General features: G+C 48.3%; 1 protein-coding gene across 1 annotated transcript in view; it reads right to left on the reverse strand.

Moving 5' to 3' along the window:
• LOC129710475 (EF-hand calcium-binding domain-containing protein 5-like) overlaps nt 1-16184 on the reverse strand; it is a 59278-nt gene extending 43094 nt beyond the window's left edge. The window contains exons 1-5 of the mRNA XM_055657431.1: nt 15269-16184; nt 12323-13982; nt 12081-12152; nt 5031-5181; nt 383-446 (exon numbers count right to left, since the gene is read on the reverse strand). Coding sequence (XP_055513406.1) covers nt 383-446; nt 5031-5181; nt 12081-12152; nt 12323-13863 — 1828 coding nt within the window. The 5' untranslated portion in view covers nt 13864-13982; nt 15269-16184. The remainder of the gene's footprint in view (nt 1-382; nt 447-5030; nt 5182-12080; nt 12153-12322; nt 13983-15268) is intronic.
• Between the last annotated feature and the right edge of the window lie 554 nt (nt 16185-16738).

Raw genomic sequence — 16738 nt, forward strand, 5'->3', positions numbered from 1 at the left:
ATCAGTCTGAAGAAGGATCTCGACCCGAAACGTCGCCTATTCCTTTGCTCCATAGATGCTGCCTCACCCGCTGAGTTTCTCCAGCATTTTTGTCTACCTAGGACTTGAAACTGATCAGTTCAGTTAAGTTTAGTTTATTGTCACGTGTACCGAGGTACAGTGAAAAGCTTTTGTTGCGTGCTAACCAGTCAGCGGAAAGACAATACACGATTACAATCGAGCCGTCCACAGTGTTTTCAAAGTGCGGAGCGATTGTAACCTGTGATTGTGCCTCTGCTTCTGTGACTGGCACACAAACAGTCGCCTGGGTTGGGCGATTCAAGCGGTTTACAGTCCCACGGGCACCAGCCTTACGGAACAACATGCATGATCCTGATCTTACCTTCAAATGTTTCAAAAAGATAATCAGCAAATGCCTCCGAGAAGGAAACCAAAACGCTCTGAGCCTAGAATAGAAATGCACAGATCAGTAATCACTTTGGCATTCCCTACAATACATTCCCGTCCCCCATCTCCCCCCCTTGCAGCAGGTAAGATTTAATTATTCAGTTGTGGGTACATATGATAATTAAACATAAAGTCATGTGATAGGAACAGAATTAGGCCATTCAGCCCATCAAGTCTACTCCACCATTCAATTATGGCTGATCTATCTCAAGATTCAAGATTCAAGAGAGTTTATTGTCATGGGTCCCAGATAGGACAATTAAATTTTTGCTTTGCTTCAGCACAACAGAAAATAGACGGCATGAATACAGAACAGATCAGTGTGTCCATATACAGTGTGTCTAAGTGCAAATAAACAGATAATGGGCTATTAATGTTTTGTTTGAGTTGAATTCAATAGCCTGATGGCTGCGGGGAAGAAGCTGTTTCTGAACCTGGTTGTTGCAGTCTTCAGGCTACAGTACCTTCTACCTGAAGGTAGCGGGGAGATGTGTGTGTGGCCAGGATGGTGTGGGTCTTTGATAATGATGCCTCCCCCTCCTAACCCCATTCTCCTGCCTTCTCCCCATCGCCCCCGACACCCGAACTAATCAAGAATCTATCCACCTCCGCCTTAAAAATGTCCACTGACTTGGCCTCCACAGCCTTCTGCGGCAATGAATTCCACTGATTCACCACCCTCTGGCTAAAGAAGTTCCTTCTCGTCTCCTTCCTAAAGAAACATCCTTTAATTCTGAGGCTGTGCCCTCTAGTCCTAGGCTCTCCCACTAGTGGAAACATAGTGCCCAGTTGCACTTACCCCCATCATCACCAAGTGCTTCGAGAGGCTGGTCCTGGCACACCTCAAAAGCTGCCTACCCCCCACACTGGATCCCTATCAGTTTGCCCACCGCAAGAACAGGAGTACGGACGATGCCATCTCAACGGCACTTCACTCCGCCCTCTCCCACCTCGACAACAGAGACACTTATGTAAGAATGCTGTTCATCAATTACAGCTCAGCATTCAACACCATTATACCATCAAAACTGATCACCAAACTCGGTAACTTGGGCATCGACCCCTCCCTCTGCAACTGGATACTGGACTTTCTAACCAACAGACCCCAGACTGTGAGGTTAGACAAGCACACCTCTTCAACCCTCACCCTGCGTTCCACAGGGCTGTGTGCTGAGCCCCCTCCTCTACTCCCTCTTCACCTATGACTGCACACCTGTACATGGTACTAACACCATCATCAAGTATGCAGATGATACAATGGTGATTGGCCTCATCAGCAACAACGATGAGCTGGCCTACAGGGAGGAGGTCCAGCACTTAGCAGCATGGTGCGCTGACAACAATCTGGCCCTTAACTCTAAGAAGACCAAGGAGCTCATTGTAGACTTCAGGAAGTCCAGAGGCGGCACGCACACACCCATCCACATTAACGGGACGGAGGTGGAACGTGTTTCTAGCTTTAGGTTCCTGGGAGTCAACATCTCCGATGACCTCTCTTGGACCCACAATACCTCTACTCTGATCAAGAAGGCTCATCAGCGTCTCTTCTTCCCGAGGAGACTGAAGAAGGTCCATCTGTCTCCTCAGATCCTGGTGAACAACTACCGCTGCACCATCGAGAGCATCCTTACCAACTGCATCACAGTATGGTATGGCAACTGCTCTGTCTCCGACCGGAAGGCACTGCAGAGGGTGGTGAAAATTGCCCAACGCATCACCGGTTCCTCGCTCCCCTCCATTGAGTCTGTCCAAAGCAAGCGCTGTCTGCGGAGGGCGCTCAGCATCGCCAAGGACTGCTCTCACCCCAACCATGGACTGTTATCCATTTTGGTGGCAAAAATAGGAAAGCAGACAATTATCTAAATGGTGGCCGATTGGGAAAGGGGGAGATGCAGCGAGACCTGGGTGTCATGGTACACCAGTCATTGAAGGTAGGCATGCAGGTGCAGCAGGCAGTAAAGAAAGCGAATGGTATGTTAGCTTTCATGCAAAAGGATTTGAGTATAGGAGCAGAGAGGTTCTACTGCAGTTGTACAGGGTCTTGGTGAGACCACACCTGGAGTATTGCGTACAGTTTTGGTCTCCAAATCTGAGGAAGGACATTATTGCCATAGAGGGAGTGCAGAGACGGTTCACCAGACTGATTCCTGGGATGTCAGGACTGTCTTATGAAGAAAGACTGGATAGACTTGGTTATACTCTCTAGAATTTAGAAGATTGAGAGGAGATCTTATAGAAACTTACAAAATTCTTAAGGGGTTGGACAGGCTAGATGCAGGAAGATTGTTCCCGATGTTAGGGAAGTCCAGGACAAGGGGTCACAGCTTAAGGATAAAGGGGAAATCCTTTAAAACCGAGATGAGAAGAACTTTTTTCACGCAGAGAGTGGTGAATCTCTGGCACTCTCTGCCACAGAGGGTAGTTGAGGCCAGTTCATTGGCTATATTTAAGAGGGAGTTAGATGTGGCCCTAGTGGGCTAAGGGGATCAGGGGGTATGGAGAGAAGGCAGGTACGGGATACTGAGTTGGATGATCAGCCATGATCATATTGAAGGCGGTGCAGGCTCGAAGGGCCGAATGGCCTACTCCTGCACCTAATTTCTATGTTTCTATGTTTCTATGTTTACCCTCCTACCATCCGGGAGGCGCTACAGGTCTCTCCGTTGCCGAACCAGCAGGTCGAGGAACAGCTTCTTTCCGGCGGCTGTCACTCTACTCAACAACGTACCTCGGTGACTGCCAATCACCACCCCCCCCCCGGACACTTATTATTATTTATTCAAATCGTTTGCTATGTCGCTCTTCCAGGGAGATGCTAAATGCATTTCGTTGTCTCTGTACTGTACACTGACAATGACAATGACAATTAAATCTGAATCTGAATCTGAAATATGTGTGTCAGGAAGGAACTGCAGATGCTGGTTTATACCGGAAATAGACAGAGAGTGCTGGAGTAACTCAGCAGCTGAGGCAGTATCTCTGGAGGAAAAGGATGGGTGATGTTTTGGGTCAGGACCCTTCTACAGATTCTTGACACCAGATCGGTTCATCAGTTTGACCTGACACTAACCTTGATTTAATTCAGAGAAAAACTGTAGATTATCTTTCTAAATGTTGTCCCTATGATTTCAATATTTACAGTTAGTTACGTAAGCTAGTGTGGCTTTTTGATCAAAGGAAGGACAGTGATTCTCTCAATCAAAAGTGAACCTCGTTGTCAGTGTGAAGCTTTTGATAAACAATTCGGAGAAAGGCACCAGCTTTTTTTTATCTTTAAATTTGTCATATTTCAGCTGTTTTTGCAAAAATCCTGTACAAACATTGAGCTGATACTTTGAACTAATATCAGTTGAATGTAGAAAGTGGAACACTTCCCAGCCCTCCCAATAAAGATGGTCCAAAATCCCCGGACTTTCCCAGAGTATTCACATGAACTTCTGAGAACTGGCTTAGCTTTTAGAATATTACAGTGGAAGGCCTTGTTCTGCACGCTGTCCAAACAGATTGGATAATACCACACATAAATATAATCAACGCAAACTCCAGTACAATGGGTAGAGTAAAGGGGAAGATACAGAGTGCAGAATATAGTTCTCAGCATTGTGGCGCATCAGTTCCACAGACAAAGTCCAATGTCCACAATGGGGTAGAGGTGAATCGGACGGCACCCTAGCTTATGGAAGGGCCGTTCAGAAACCTGATAACAGAGGGGAAGAAGCTGTTCCTGAGTCTGGTGGTGCGCGCTGTCAAGCTTCTGTACCTTCTGCCGGACGGGAGCGGGGAGAAGAAGGAATGACCGGGGTGGGACAGGGACAAGTCTGTGATGATGTCGGCTGCTTTCCCCGAGGCAGCGTGAAGTGTAGATGGAGTCAATGGTGGGGAGTGTGGTCTGTGTGATGGACTGGGCTACATCTACAATGGTGGGGAGTGTGGTGTGTGTGGGACTGGGCTACATCTACAATGGTGGGGAGTGTGGTGTGTGATGGACTGGGCTACATCTACAATGGTGGGGAGTGTGGTGTGTGTGATGGACTGGGCTACATCTACAATGGTGGGTAGTGTGGTGTGTGTGGGACTGGGCTACATCTACAATGGTGGGGAGTGTGGGACTGTGTGTGGGACTGGGCTACATCTACAATGGTGGGGAGTGTGGTGTGTGTGGGACTGGGCTACATCTACAATGGTGGGGAGTGTGGTGTGTGGGATGGACTGGGCTACATCTACAATGGTGGGGAGTGTGGTGATGGACTGGGCTACATCTACAATGGTGGCGCAGCGGTAGAGTTCCTGCCTCCCAGCGCCAGTGACCCGGGTTCGATCCTGACTAAAGGTTCTGCCTGCACCTTCTCCCCGTGACCTGCGTGGCTTTTTCTCCGGGTGCTCCGGGTGCTCCGGGTGCTCTGGTTTCTTCCCACCGTCCAAAAGACGTACAGGTTTGTGGGTGAAATGGCTTTGGTGACATTTTTAATTGTCCCCAGCGTGTGTGTGTGTGCAGGATAGTGTTAGTGTGCAGGGGGTCGGTGTGGACTCGGTGGGCAGAAGGGGCTGTTTCTGCACTGTATCTCCAGGTTTAAGTTCGTTACCAAACTAAGCAGCACAATGCCGTTGGTGCTCCGCTTCCAGTCTCTGTAATGCAGCCGTAATTTTTCTCTTCTCCGTTCCCGTTTCGCTGCATTTATTTTGTCCAGTTTCTCCTTATCCCGCTGTTTTGTTTCTAATTTTAGATAGAAAAGCCTGGAACATAAAGGAAGCCTTGTTACTACTTCCACACAACAGTCCTCACAGAGTGCTGGAGTAACTCAGCGGGTCAGGCAGCATCTATGGAGCTAAGGAAATAGGCAACGTTTCGGGCCGAAACCCGTAAGGGTTTCGGCCCGAAACGTTGCCTATTTCCAGAAGGATTTCGGCCCGAAAAGTTGCCTATTTCCTTAGCTCCATAGATGCTGCTGCACCATAACTCAGCGGGTCAGGCAGCATCTGTGGAGAACATGGATAGGTGACGTTTCACGGAGTGCTGGAGTAACTCAGCGGGTCAGGCAACATCTCAACCCTTCCTGCCTGACCTGAAACGTCACCTATCCATGTTCTCCACCGATGCCGCCTGACCCGCTGAGTTACTCCAGCACTTGTCACTTTTTTGTAAACCAGCATCTGCAGTTCCTTGTTTCTACGGAAAGTTTCAATTAGTTTAGTTTAGAGATTGAGCAGGGAAACAGGCCCTTCGGCCCACATCGACCAGCGACATGCTATCCCACTTTCTCATCCACGACACACTAGTGGCAATTTACAGAGGGCCACTTAACCTACAAGCCTGCACGTCTTTGGGATGTGGGAGGAAACTCACGAGGTCACAGGGAGAACGTGCAAACTCCACACAGACAGCAGCCGAAGTCATGATGTAATCTGGGTCTCCTGCACTGTGAGGCAGCAACTCTACCGCTGCGCCACCGTGCCAATCTGTGGGCTTGCAATAAAGAATTCTCAGCTTGCAAAATGTGTAGGGATTGGACATAACAGTGGGATAGCAGTGATCGATGGTCAGCATGGACTCCGAGGGCTGAAGGGCCTGTTTGCATGCTGTTGCTCGAAACTAAAAACTATATCTTGCAATCAGCATCTTAGTTTGCTGAGTTTTGGTCACTGTGCTGTAGAAACAATGTTGGCATGCAGGGAAGATTCATGAGGATGTTACCAGGACTCCAGCTACAGGGAGAGATTGGTCAGGGTTGGACTTGATTCCTTGGCACACAGGAGGATGAGGGGTGATACAGTGTGGAAACAGGCCCTTCGGCCAAACTTGCCCACACCGCCCACCAATGTCCCAGCTACACCAGTCCCACTTGCCTGCGCTTGGTCCATATCCCGCCAACCCCGTCCTATCCATGTACTTGTCTAACTGTTTCTTAACCGTTGTGATAGTCCCAGCCTCAACTACCATCTCCAGCAGCTTGTTCCATACACCCACCACCCTTTGTGTGAAAATGTTACCCCTCGGATTCCTGTTAAATCTTTTCCCCTTCACCTTGAACCAGTGTCCTCTGGTCCTCGATTCACCTACACTAGACAAGAGACACTGTGTGAGTCTCCAACCGATCTATTACACACATGAGTTGTACACCTCTATAAAATCACCCCTCATCCTCCTGCGCTCCAAGGAAGAGAGTTCAAGCGTACTCAACCTCTCCCCATAGCTCACACCCTCTAGTCCTGGCAACATCCTCATAAATCTTCTCTGAACCCTTTCAAGCTTGACAATATCTTTCCTATAACATAGAAACATAGAAATATAGAAAATAGGTGCAGGAGTAGAGGCCATTCGGCCCTTCGAGCCTGCACCGCCATTCAATATGATCATGGCTGATCATCCAACTCAGTATCCTGTACCTGCCTTCTCTCCATACCCCCTGATCCCTTTTGCCACAAGGGCCACATCTAACTCCCTCTTAAATATAGCCAATGAACTGTGGCCTCAACTACCTTCTGTGGCAGAGAGTTCCACAGATTCACCACTCTCTGTGTGTGAATCATGGTGGCCAGAACTGAACAAAATACTCTAAATGTGGCCTCACCAACGTCTTATACAACTGCAACATGACCTCCCAACTCCTATACTCAATACTCTGACTGTTGAAGGGCAAAGTGTACAATGGGCTCTGGTTACCTAGTGATACTGATCATTATTATATTACTAGCCTTGATCAGACTTTGCTGGCTTTACCTTGCACTAAACGTTATTTCCTCATCACAGATCTACACACTGTAAAGGGCTCGATGTAATCACGTATTGTCTTTCCGCTGACTGGTCGCACGCAACAAAAGCTTTTCACTGTACCTCGGCACACGTGACAATAAACTAACCAGTATTGTATCCAGTATTTAACTGTGTCGTTACATCACAGGGTCTTATAAGCTGCGGACACATCAGTCACGACACCACTTCAGCAAGGAACACACAGTAAGGTGAACTCGCCCAATAGGCTGAAGACAGACTCAAAATGCAGGAGGAACTCAGCGGGACAGGCAGCATCTCTGGAGAGAAGGAATGGGTGACGTTTCGGGTCGAGACCCTTCTTCAGATTGGTTCTTTATTTCCAACAGCAAACAAGATCATCTCGAACCAAGCCAGCAACACCTTCCCTCTAACTGGGCCCCGGGTTTATAAGGACATGGTTCAGATTAATTAGTCTAATAACCATTAATCAGTTCCAGCTGTGGCTCATTTGCCTGTGGCCAGGGTCAGAGTGGCGTGTGGTCACAGTGCATAGAGTCATGTAGTGTGGCAACAGGCCCTTCAGCCCAACTTGCCCACATCGGTCAACATGTCCCATCTACGCTGGTCCCACATGGCAGCGTTTGGTCCATATCCCTCTAAACCCGTCCTATCCATGTACCTGTCTAACTGCTTCTTAAATGTTGGGATAGTCCCAGCCTCAACTACCTCCTCCGGCAACTCGTTCCATACTCCGAGAGAGGAGGAAGTCAGTAACGGTGGTTTAGAGGGATATGGGCCAAACGCAGGCAGGTGGGACTAGTGTTGGTCAGAGTGGGCACGTTGGGCAGAAGGGCCTGTTATCATGCTGTATCACTCCATGACTCCATGACTCTGTGCTCAAGATCAAGTTCAGTTTAGGTTTAGAGATACAGCATGGAAACAGGCCCTTCGGCCCACAGAGTCCGGGCTGACCAGCGATCCCCGCACACTAACTCCACACTAGGGACAATTTTACATTTACACCAAACCAATTAACCTACAAACCTGTACGTATTTGGAATGCGGGAGGAAAGCAAAGATCTCAGAGAAAACCCACACAGATCACGGGGAGAACGTACAAACTCCGCACAGGCAGCACCCGTGGTGAGGATCGGAACCGGGGTCTCCAGCACTACAAGCGCTGTAAGGCAGCAACTCTACCGCTGCAACACCGTGACCGCCCCTTATTATCATATCCATGAATACAGTTGGGTACGGGCACAGTGGAACATCTTCCTTGCAAGTATCATCACAGCGACATTGACTCACACAACGTTTGCTATGTCGCTCTTCCAGGGAGATGCTAAATGCATTTCGTTGTCTCTGTACTGTACACTGACAATGACAATTAAAATTGAATCTGAATCTGAATCTGACACACACACGCCTTTCCTCTGAACATAACCATTCTATCGTTGGCTGCCAACCCTTCATTTGCCAAGGTCTTGGGCTCAAGGATGACCTTTCTCAGCCTCTCACTCTCTCCTCCCTGCTAAACGAGATGGGAGCCCACGGTATCAAAGGGCAGATACGAGCATGGATAGCAGGTTGGCTGGATGGCAGAAGGTAAAAAGTGGCAATGAAGGGGGGCTGCCAGTGACTAGCGGAGTTGGTGCGGGGGGCCGCTACTCTTCACGTTGTGATTTGGACGAGGGGATTGAAGGCTTTGTGGCCAAGTTCACAGATAATACGGAGATAGGTGAAGGGGCAGATAGTGTAGAGAAAGCAGGGACTCTGCAGAAGGACTTGGACAGGTTGGGAGAGTGGGCAGAGAAGTGGCAGATGTTGGGGGAGTCCAGAACCAGGGGCCACACAGTTTAAGAATAAGGAGTAAGCCATTTAGAACGGAGACGAGGAAACACTTTTTCTCACAGAGAGTGGTGAGTCTGTGGAATTCTCTGCCTCAGAGGGTGGTGGAGGCCGGTTCTCTGGATACTTTCAACAGAGAGCTAGATAGGCCTCTTAAAAATAGCGGAGTCAGGGGATATGGGGAGGAGGCAGGAACGGGGTACTAATTGGGGATGATCAGCCATGATCACATTGAATGGCGGTGCTGGCTCGAAGGGCCGAGTGGCCACCTCCTGCACACATTGTCTATTGTCTAATATAGTCATGCATTTTGGTAGCAGGAATACAGGCGTAGACTATTTTCTAAATGGGGAGAGAATTCTGAAATCTGAGGTGCAAAGGGACTTGGGAGTTGCTGGTACAGGATTCCCAAGAAGTTAATTTGCAAGTGGAATTGGTAGTAAGGAAGGCAAATGCAATGCTAGCATTTATTTTGAGGGGACTAGAATGTAAAAACAGGGATGTAATGCTGAGGCTCCACGAGGCGCTGGTCAGACTACATTTGGAGTATTGTGAGCAGTTTTGGGCCCCATATCTGAGGAAGGATGTGCTGGCTCTGGAGAGGATCCAGAGGAGGTTTACAAGAATGAGTGGGTTAACCTATGATGAGCATTTGTCGGCACTGGGCTTGTACTCACTGGAGTTTAGAAGAATGAGGGGGGGACCTCATTGAAACGTACAGAACAGTGAAAGACCTGGATAGAGTGGATGTGGAGAGGATGTTTCCACTAGTGGTAGAGTCTAGGACCAGAGGGCACAGCCTCAGGATACAATGATGTACCTTTAGAAAGGAGATGAGGAGGAATTTCTTGTCAGAGGGTGGTGAATCTGTGGAATTCATTGCTACAGACAGATGTGGAGGCCACATCATTGGTTATTTATGTCGGAGATTGATTAGTACGGGTGTCAGGGGTTATGGGGAGAAGGCAGGAGATTGGGATTGAGAGGGAGAGAAAGATCAGCATTGATTGAATGGGCCGAATGGCCTAACTCTGCTCCTATCATTTATGAATTTATTAGCTCTGACCGGCTATAACAACTCTCAAAAGGCTGAAGACGGTCCAGGATAAAGCAGCTTCCTTGTCTGGTCCCGACCAACCTGCCTCTGGTGCGCTACAATGCTGAGAACTATATTCTGCACTCTGTATCTTTTCCTTTACTCTATCTGGTTCCAATTGGCTTATTAGTTCAAGTTCAAGTTACATTCATTATCACATGCACCAATTGGCACAGTGGAATTAACCGACAAACCCGCACGTCTTTGGAATGTGGAAGGAAACCTGGAGCACCCGGAGGAAACCCACGAGATCACAACAGCCTTCAGTGGCAAAGAATTCCACAGATTCACCGCCCTCCGACTAAAGACAGGGTGACCCTCTCAGCAGGTAGAATATTATCATATTCAACAAACCCCAGAGGCAAAAAATATTAATTTTATTTGTGGAGACTTTATCAAAGCAAACTACAAATTTTAACAAACACATGAGAATAAAGTTTAAAAAATATTTATATTAGCAACAATTAATTGAAATGCTATTTTGAGAGATTGAGAATCCAGACATTTAAAGTGTGAGTCCAGTACATTATTTAGCTATAATTATATTTTAGTACACGTTTAAAGACTTGGTTACATTTGGTTCAACAAGGTTTAAGATATTCCATGTTTCTTTACAAAGAGAACAGACTATCAAATTTTGGACAAAAGGAACTGCAGATGCTGGAATTTTTAGCAATAGACAAAGTGCTGGAGGAACTCAGTGGGTCAGGCAGCTTCTGTAGGGGCAATGGACAGATGATGTTGTGGATCAGGATCCTTTTTCAGTTGTCAGAAGAAGGGTCCTGACATTAAAACTTGTCTGTCCATTGCCTCCACCTATCAGACAATGAAAGTAAGCATGCAGGCTGGTTCTCTGGATGCTTTCAAGAGAGAGAGCTAGACAGGGCTCTTAAAGCTAGCGGTGTCTGGGGATATGGGGAGAAGGGGTACTGATTGGGGATGATCAGGCATGATCACATTGAATGGCGGTGCTGGCTCGAAGGGCCGAATGGCCTACTCCTGTACCTATTGTCTATTGTCATAAGGCAGACGAATGGGGTTCGGACTGAGAGAAAGACTGGCATGATTGAATGGCTGAGTAGACTTGATGGTCTGAAATGGCCTAATTCTGCTCCAAATCTTTTGAACATGCATTTATAGACTTGACAGTGCTGGACAAGTGGAAGAGTGGGGACAAAACTGGAAGTGAAGTAAATACAGGATAAATCGGGGTCGGCAACGGATAACCTGAGGCAAGGAGGGGGAGGGTCCCCGATAGGTTGCTAGTTGGCTGGAGAAAGGTGTGGGCTAGAGGCAGGAACTATAGAACCAACTGTGGAACTAGTTAGCCAACATTTTGGGATCAAATAGTTAACCAGGTATTTGCAACTGTGTTCCCTTATTAGTTTAGAGATACAGTGTGCAACCAGGCCTTTCAGCCCACCGAGCTCATGCTGGCCATCGATCACCAGTTTACACTAGTTCTATGTTTCTCATCCACTCCCGACACACGAGGTATAATTTGCAGACGTCAGTGAACTTACGAACCCGCCCGTACTTGGTATGTGGGAGGAAACCGGAATCCCACACAGTCACAGGGAGAAGGTGCAAACTCCACACAGACAGCACCCGAGGTCAGGATTGTACCCGGGTCTCTGGCGCTGTAAGGCAACGGCTCCACCAGGTGCGCCACCGTGCCGCCCACTATCCATGGAGCTTCTTAGCTGAAGGTAGACACAAAGTGCTGGAGTAACTCAACGGGTCAGGCAGCATCTCTGGAGAAAAAGGATGGCCGTATGGTCAGAAGTGACAGGAGCAGAATTAGGCTATTCGGCCCATCTATCCCTCCTTCCTAACCCCATTCTCCTGCCTTCTCCTCATAACCTCTGATGGGTGACGCATCGGGTTGCATTGCATCACCCATTCTTTATCTCCAGAGCTGCTGCCTGATCCGCTGAGTTACTCCAGCACTTTATGCCTGCAGTTCTTTGTTTCTACTTCATAGTTGAAGTTACAAATACTCTCCATTCTTTGAGTACACCCGTGTCCACTCTTTCAGATGGTCCACTGCTGGGATACGGGGGACAAGCAGGAACGGGGAAACGGATTTTGGATAATCAGCCATGATCATATGGAATGGCGGTGCTGGCTCGAAGGGCCGAATGGCCAACTCCTGGACCTATTCATATTTACCATGAACTCCATGCAAGGGGGAATACCACGGTTCTACATTAATAAACTAGAACAAAGTATAAATGGGAAAAAGAAAATCCTGCCTGTTGTCTTTAATATCAGCCACATAGTTTTTCAGTTCCTGGGTAACATGTTGAAGGCCAATGATGTATGCATCATCTTCTGGGAGGTTGTAGTATTTGGGGTTGTGGCGCATTAGGAACTGGGCCAGGAAATTGATGGGGTTGAAGTAAGGATGGGCTTTGTCCAGGACGTTTAGGTTTTTCTTCTCAACCTCCGTCAGCAGATTCTCCAGGCCCAGGATGAGCGTGGGCAAGAGCTTCTCCAGAAGGTAAATGCGCGTCTGCACTGTGGTTTTGTTCTCGTCGAACCACTCCTTGGTCAACAGATCCATCGGGATCTTCTTCTCCAGGTTTGCCTTCTCGCGTTTGTGTTTCTGCATGAATATGGTCCTCTGCTCCTGGAGGAACAACACTCGCCTGGCCACCTTGCGCCCAAACATTCGCTTCCAAAGGTTCTTTGCTCCATCTTCTTGTTCATCCAAGTTCATGTCTCTCACGGCAAAGCCTTCAATGAGAGAGGTCTGGAATGAAGCCCTCTTCACTTCCAGCTTGGATTTCAATGGTTCCGATGGGTCGTGTACACTGAAGGAAGATCTGGACCTTGGAGGTTTGACAATGCGGTGAACATAAGCATGCCCTGAGGTGTCTATGGAACCCTTTCTACCTATGCTCCCAATGCTCTGAACATTGGGTCCACTGGTTGAAATGGAACTCTTTCTCTCTCCAGTTTTCTGCCGATCTTCTGCAGATCCTGAAGGAAAGGGTCTCTTTGCAGATTGCCTCAAATTGCGGCCATCTTTTGGATCTTGCTCTGCCCCATCTGAGGTGGGCTTGTACGAAGAGCTTTGTCCCTCCTTGTTGGACTTGGACTCACTGCTCTGGGCCTTGCGTGCCCCGAAGTCAGTCCAGGATTTGTGAAACCTGGTTGCATCTGCTGCCCCTGCACGTCCAGGCCCAGTGGAGCTCCTTGACGGCACGAGCAGATTGCCGGCGCTGTCCACATTCAGCCGGTCAATGATCCCAGGGACGAGAGAGGTGCTGCGTTTTATGCCCAGCAAGGCGGCCGTTGGGACGCCAGACCCGGGGCGGCGGATGAAGCTGGTCACCAGGGAGGCGCTCCGCGTGGACTGGAGCGGGAACTGCAATTGGTTGTTCGACTCTTCAAACGACTCATTCTCGCTCACGCCAAGAGCAGAGGAAGCGCTTTCCCTTGATTCCAGCTGCGATTTACTAGTGACACCATCGACTACAAGCTGGGAGATAGAGGAACCACTGGTTCCGGCACCCTGACCTTCCTCCACACGGTCGATGATGCCCGGGACCAGGGAGGTACTCCTCCCCGACACCAGGCGCAACGTGCCAAAGGAATCATCGTCTGTTGAGGACTGTGCAAGTGAAGCACTTCTCCCAAACATAGCGCGAACACTAAGCTTGCTGCTATCGTTCGCTTCACCTCCTGAAATGATGGTAATGCTTTGCCTTTTGGGGTTGGGGGCAAGTTTCATCTGGTCCTCCTCTTGATCCATCGTCGCTACCTCACAACTGCTCCTAGATTATTTTCTTTTACTACTCTTTGATTTTCATTTGTTTAAGGTCCACAGGTCACTTCATCTCCGTAGTTTTCAGGATTGTAACCATGGGTTTGCTGGAAGAAAAAAAAACACACAGGTGTAAGAGTTATAGAGTCTTACAGCCAGCCCAACCGCACCACTTCTCTGCATTCTTTCCAGGTTAATGACATCTGAAGAAGACTCTCGACCCAAATCTTCACCCATTCCTTCTCTCCAGAGATGCTGCCTGTCCCGCTGAGTTCCTCCACCTTTTTTTATTTATTTTTAATGTCATCGTTGCTGGCTTTGGCATTGTGAAAGGCCCTCGTAATAAAAACATCCCATTTATAGTATCATGCAGCTAAGTCTTCAACAAAGCAGGAAGGAAGGTCGGCCTGGAGTAGAATCGTAGAGTGATAGTGTGTGGAAACAGGCCCTTCAGCCCAACGACCCACCACGACCAATATGTCCCATCTACACTAACTAGTCCCACCTGCCCATATCCCTCTAATCCTGTCCTATCCATGTACCTGTCTAACTGTTTTGTAAAGGGCCTGTCCCACTTGCCGATTTTTTTCGGCAACTGCCGGCGTCATATCAGTGTCGCCAAAAGATTTTGAACATTTCAAAATCCAGCGGCGACAAAAAAAATGTTCGAACGCTTGAAAAAAACAGCGCGCGCCAACGTGTCATCACGCAGAGTCACATCGCGAATATTTCAGTGACCTGATACGTCAGTCAATGATGCCGGCAGTCGCCAAGTGGGACAGGCCCTTTAAACGTTGGGATAGTCCCAGCCTCAACTACCTCCTTTGCCAGCTTGTTCCATACACCCACCGTGTGGAACAGTTCCGTATGGAACAGTTAACCCTCAGATTCCTATTAAATCTTTTCCCACCTCACCTTGAACCTATGTCCTCTGGTTCTTGATTCCCCTACTCTGGGCATGAGATTCTTTGTGTCTACCCGATCTATTCCTCTCCTGATTTTGGTATGTTATGGCAAAGTGGAATCCCAGGGTTGAGTTTACTTCAAGACAGACACAAAAAGCTGGAGTAACTCAGCAGGACAGGCAGCATCTCTGGAGAGAAGGAATGGGTGATGTTTTGGGTCAAGACCTTTCTTCCTACACATGTGAGTTTACTTCAGTTTAGTGATATAGCATGGAAACATGCCCTTCAGCCCACCGAGTCCACTCCGACTAGTAATCCCCAAAGCGACACATTAGGGACAATTTTACCAAAGCCAATTAACCTACGGTAGACAAAAATGCTGGAGAAACTCAGCGGGTGAGGCAGCATCTATGGAGCGAAAGAATAGGTGACGTTTCGGGTCGAGACCCTTCTTCAGACATGTGTATTCAGACAATTAACCTACAAACCTGCACATCTTTGGAGTTTGGGAGGAAACCGGAGCACCCCGAGAAAACCCACGCAGGTCACAGGGAGAACGTACAAACTCCGTACAGACAGCACCCGTGGTCAGGATTGAACCGGGGTCTCTGGCGCTGTGAGGCAGCAGCTCTACCCGTTGCGTAACCATGCCTCACTAGAGTACAATACTGTAAAATGTCAACACAGGTATTAACCGCAGTAGACAATAGGTCATGGAAATTTAACATTCGTACCATATAATAATTTGTTACGGTGAAGGGGGAAAGATTTAATAGGAACATGAATGGAAACCTTTTTTGGTGAAGGGTGGTGGGTGAATGGAACGAGCTGCCAGAGGAGGTAGTTGAGGCTGGGACTATCACAACGCTTAAAACACCTTTGTGCAGGTGCATGGATAGGACAGGTTTAGAAGGATATTGGGCAAACGCAGGCAGGTGGGACTAGTGTAGATGGGACATGTTGGTCAGCATGACAGGTTGGGCTGAAGAACCTGTTTCCATGATGTATGGCTATCTGAATTATCACCTGGGATCACAAACCATCAAATACTTTTGTAATACAATAACCAGGCAGTCATATATTTACTCTAAACCCACAATTGTCTTTCTATTTTGATTTGAATTACACAATTATTATTGGTTTATTATTGTTAAGTATACCGAACATACAGTGAAAAGCTTTGCTTGCATGCTGACCAGTCACGCAGATCAAACTATACACGAGGGCATACGCAAGTAACCATACACAATGAAGGTGATTATTAAAAATTACAGCAGGTCCTCGGTCAGCTGGGCTGAGGAATGGGCAATGGAGTTTAATGCAGATAAGCACAAGGTGTTTCATTTTGGGAAGTTAAACCAAGGCCGGACCTACACAGTGAATGGCAGGGCAGGCTCTGGGGAGTGTTGTCTGGGGAGTGTTGTAGAGCCGGGAGATCAAGCAGTACATGTACATAGTGGCGTCACAGGTAGGTAGGCGAGCAAGATGGCGTTTGGTCATCATCGTGGTTGCAAACATCAACGGGCGCGGTGCCTTACAATGCCGTGTACCACAGTGATCGCAACTTCTACTGAAATGTGGATGGCCGTTGGCTCGCTAGGGGCTCATCTGCCCTTTGACGGGTCTTGTTTGTGGTCCTGCTGGGGGGTCCACAGCCCCCTCCTCACCTGGCAAACCAGGTGGGGGAGACGGTTTAGTCGCCAACTATCCGTCCATGGAGCAGGTAGCACGGGATTACATGGTACCCGTGGCGGGGGGGAACTCCCCCCCCCGACCTGACTGTTTGGTACAACAGGCTTCGTCAGTCAGGGCACTGAGTGTAGAGATTGTGGCATTATGTTACAGTTTTGGAAGACTTATGTGAGACCGCATTTGGAGTATTGAGTTTAGACTTGGTCGCCCTGGTATAGGAAGGATGTTATTAAGCTGGGAAGAGGACAGAGAAGATAGACGAGGAT

The sequence above is a fragment of the Leucoraja erinacea genome, chromosome 28 (assembly GCF_028641065.1).
Source record: "Leucoraja erinacea ecotype New England chromosome 28, Leri_hhj_1, whole genome shotgun sequence".
NCBI lineage: Eukaryota > Metazoa > Chordata > Chondrichthyes > Rajiformes > Rajidae > Leucoraja > Leucoraja erinaceus.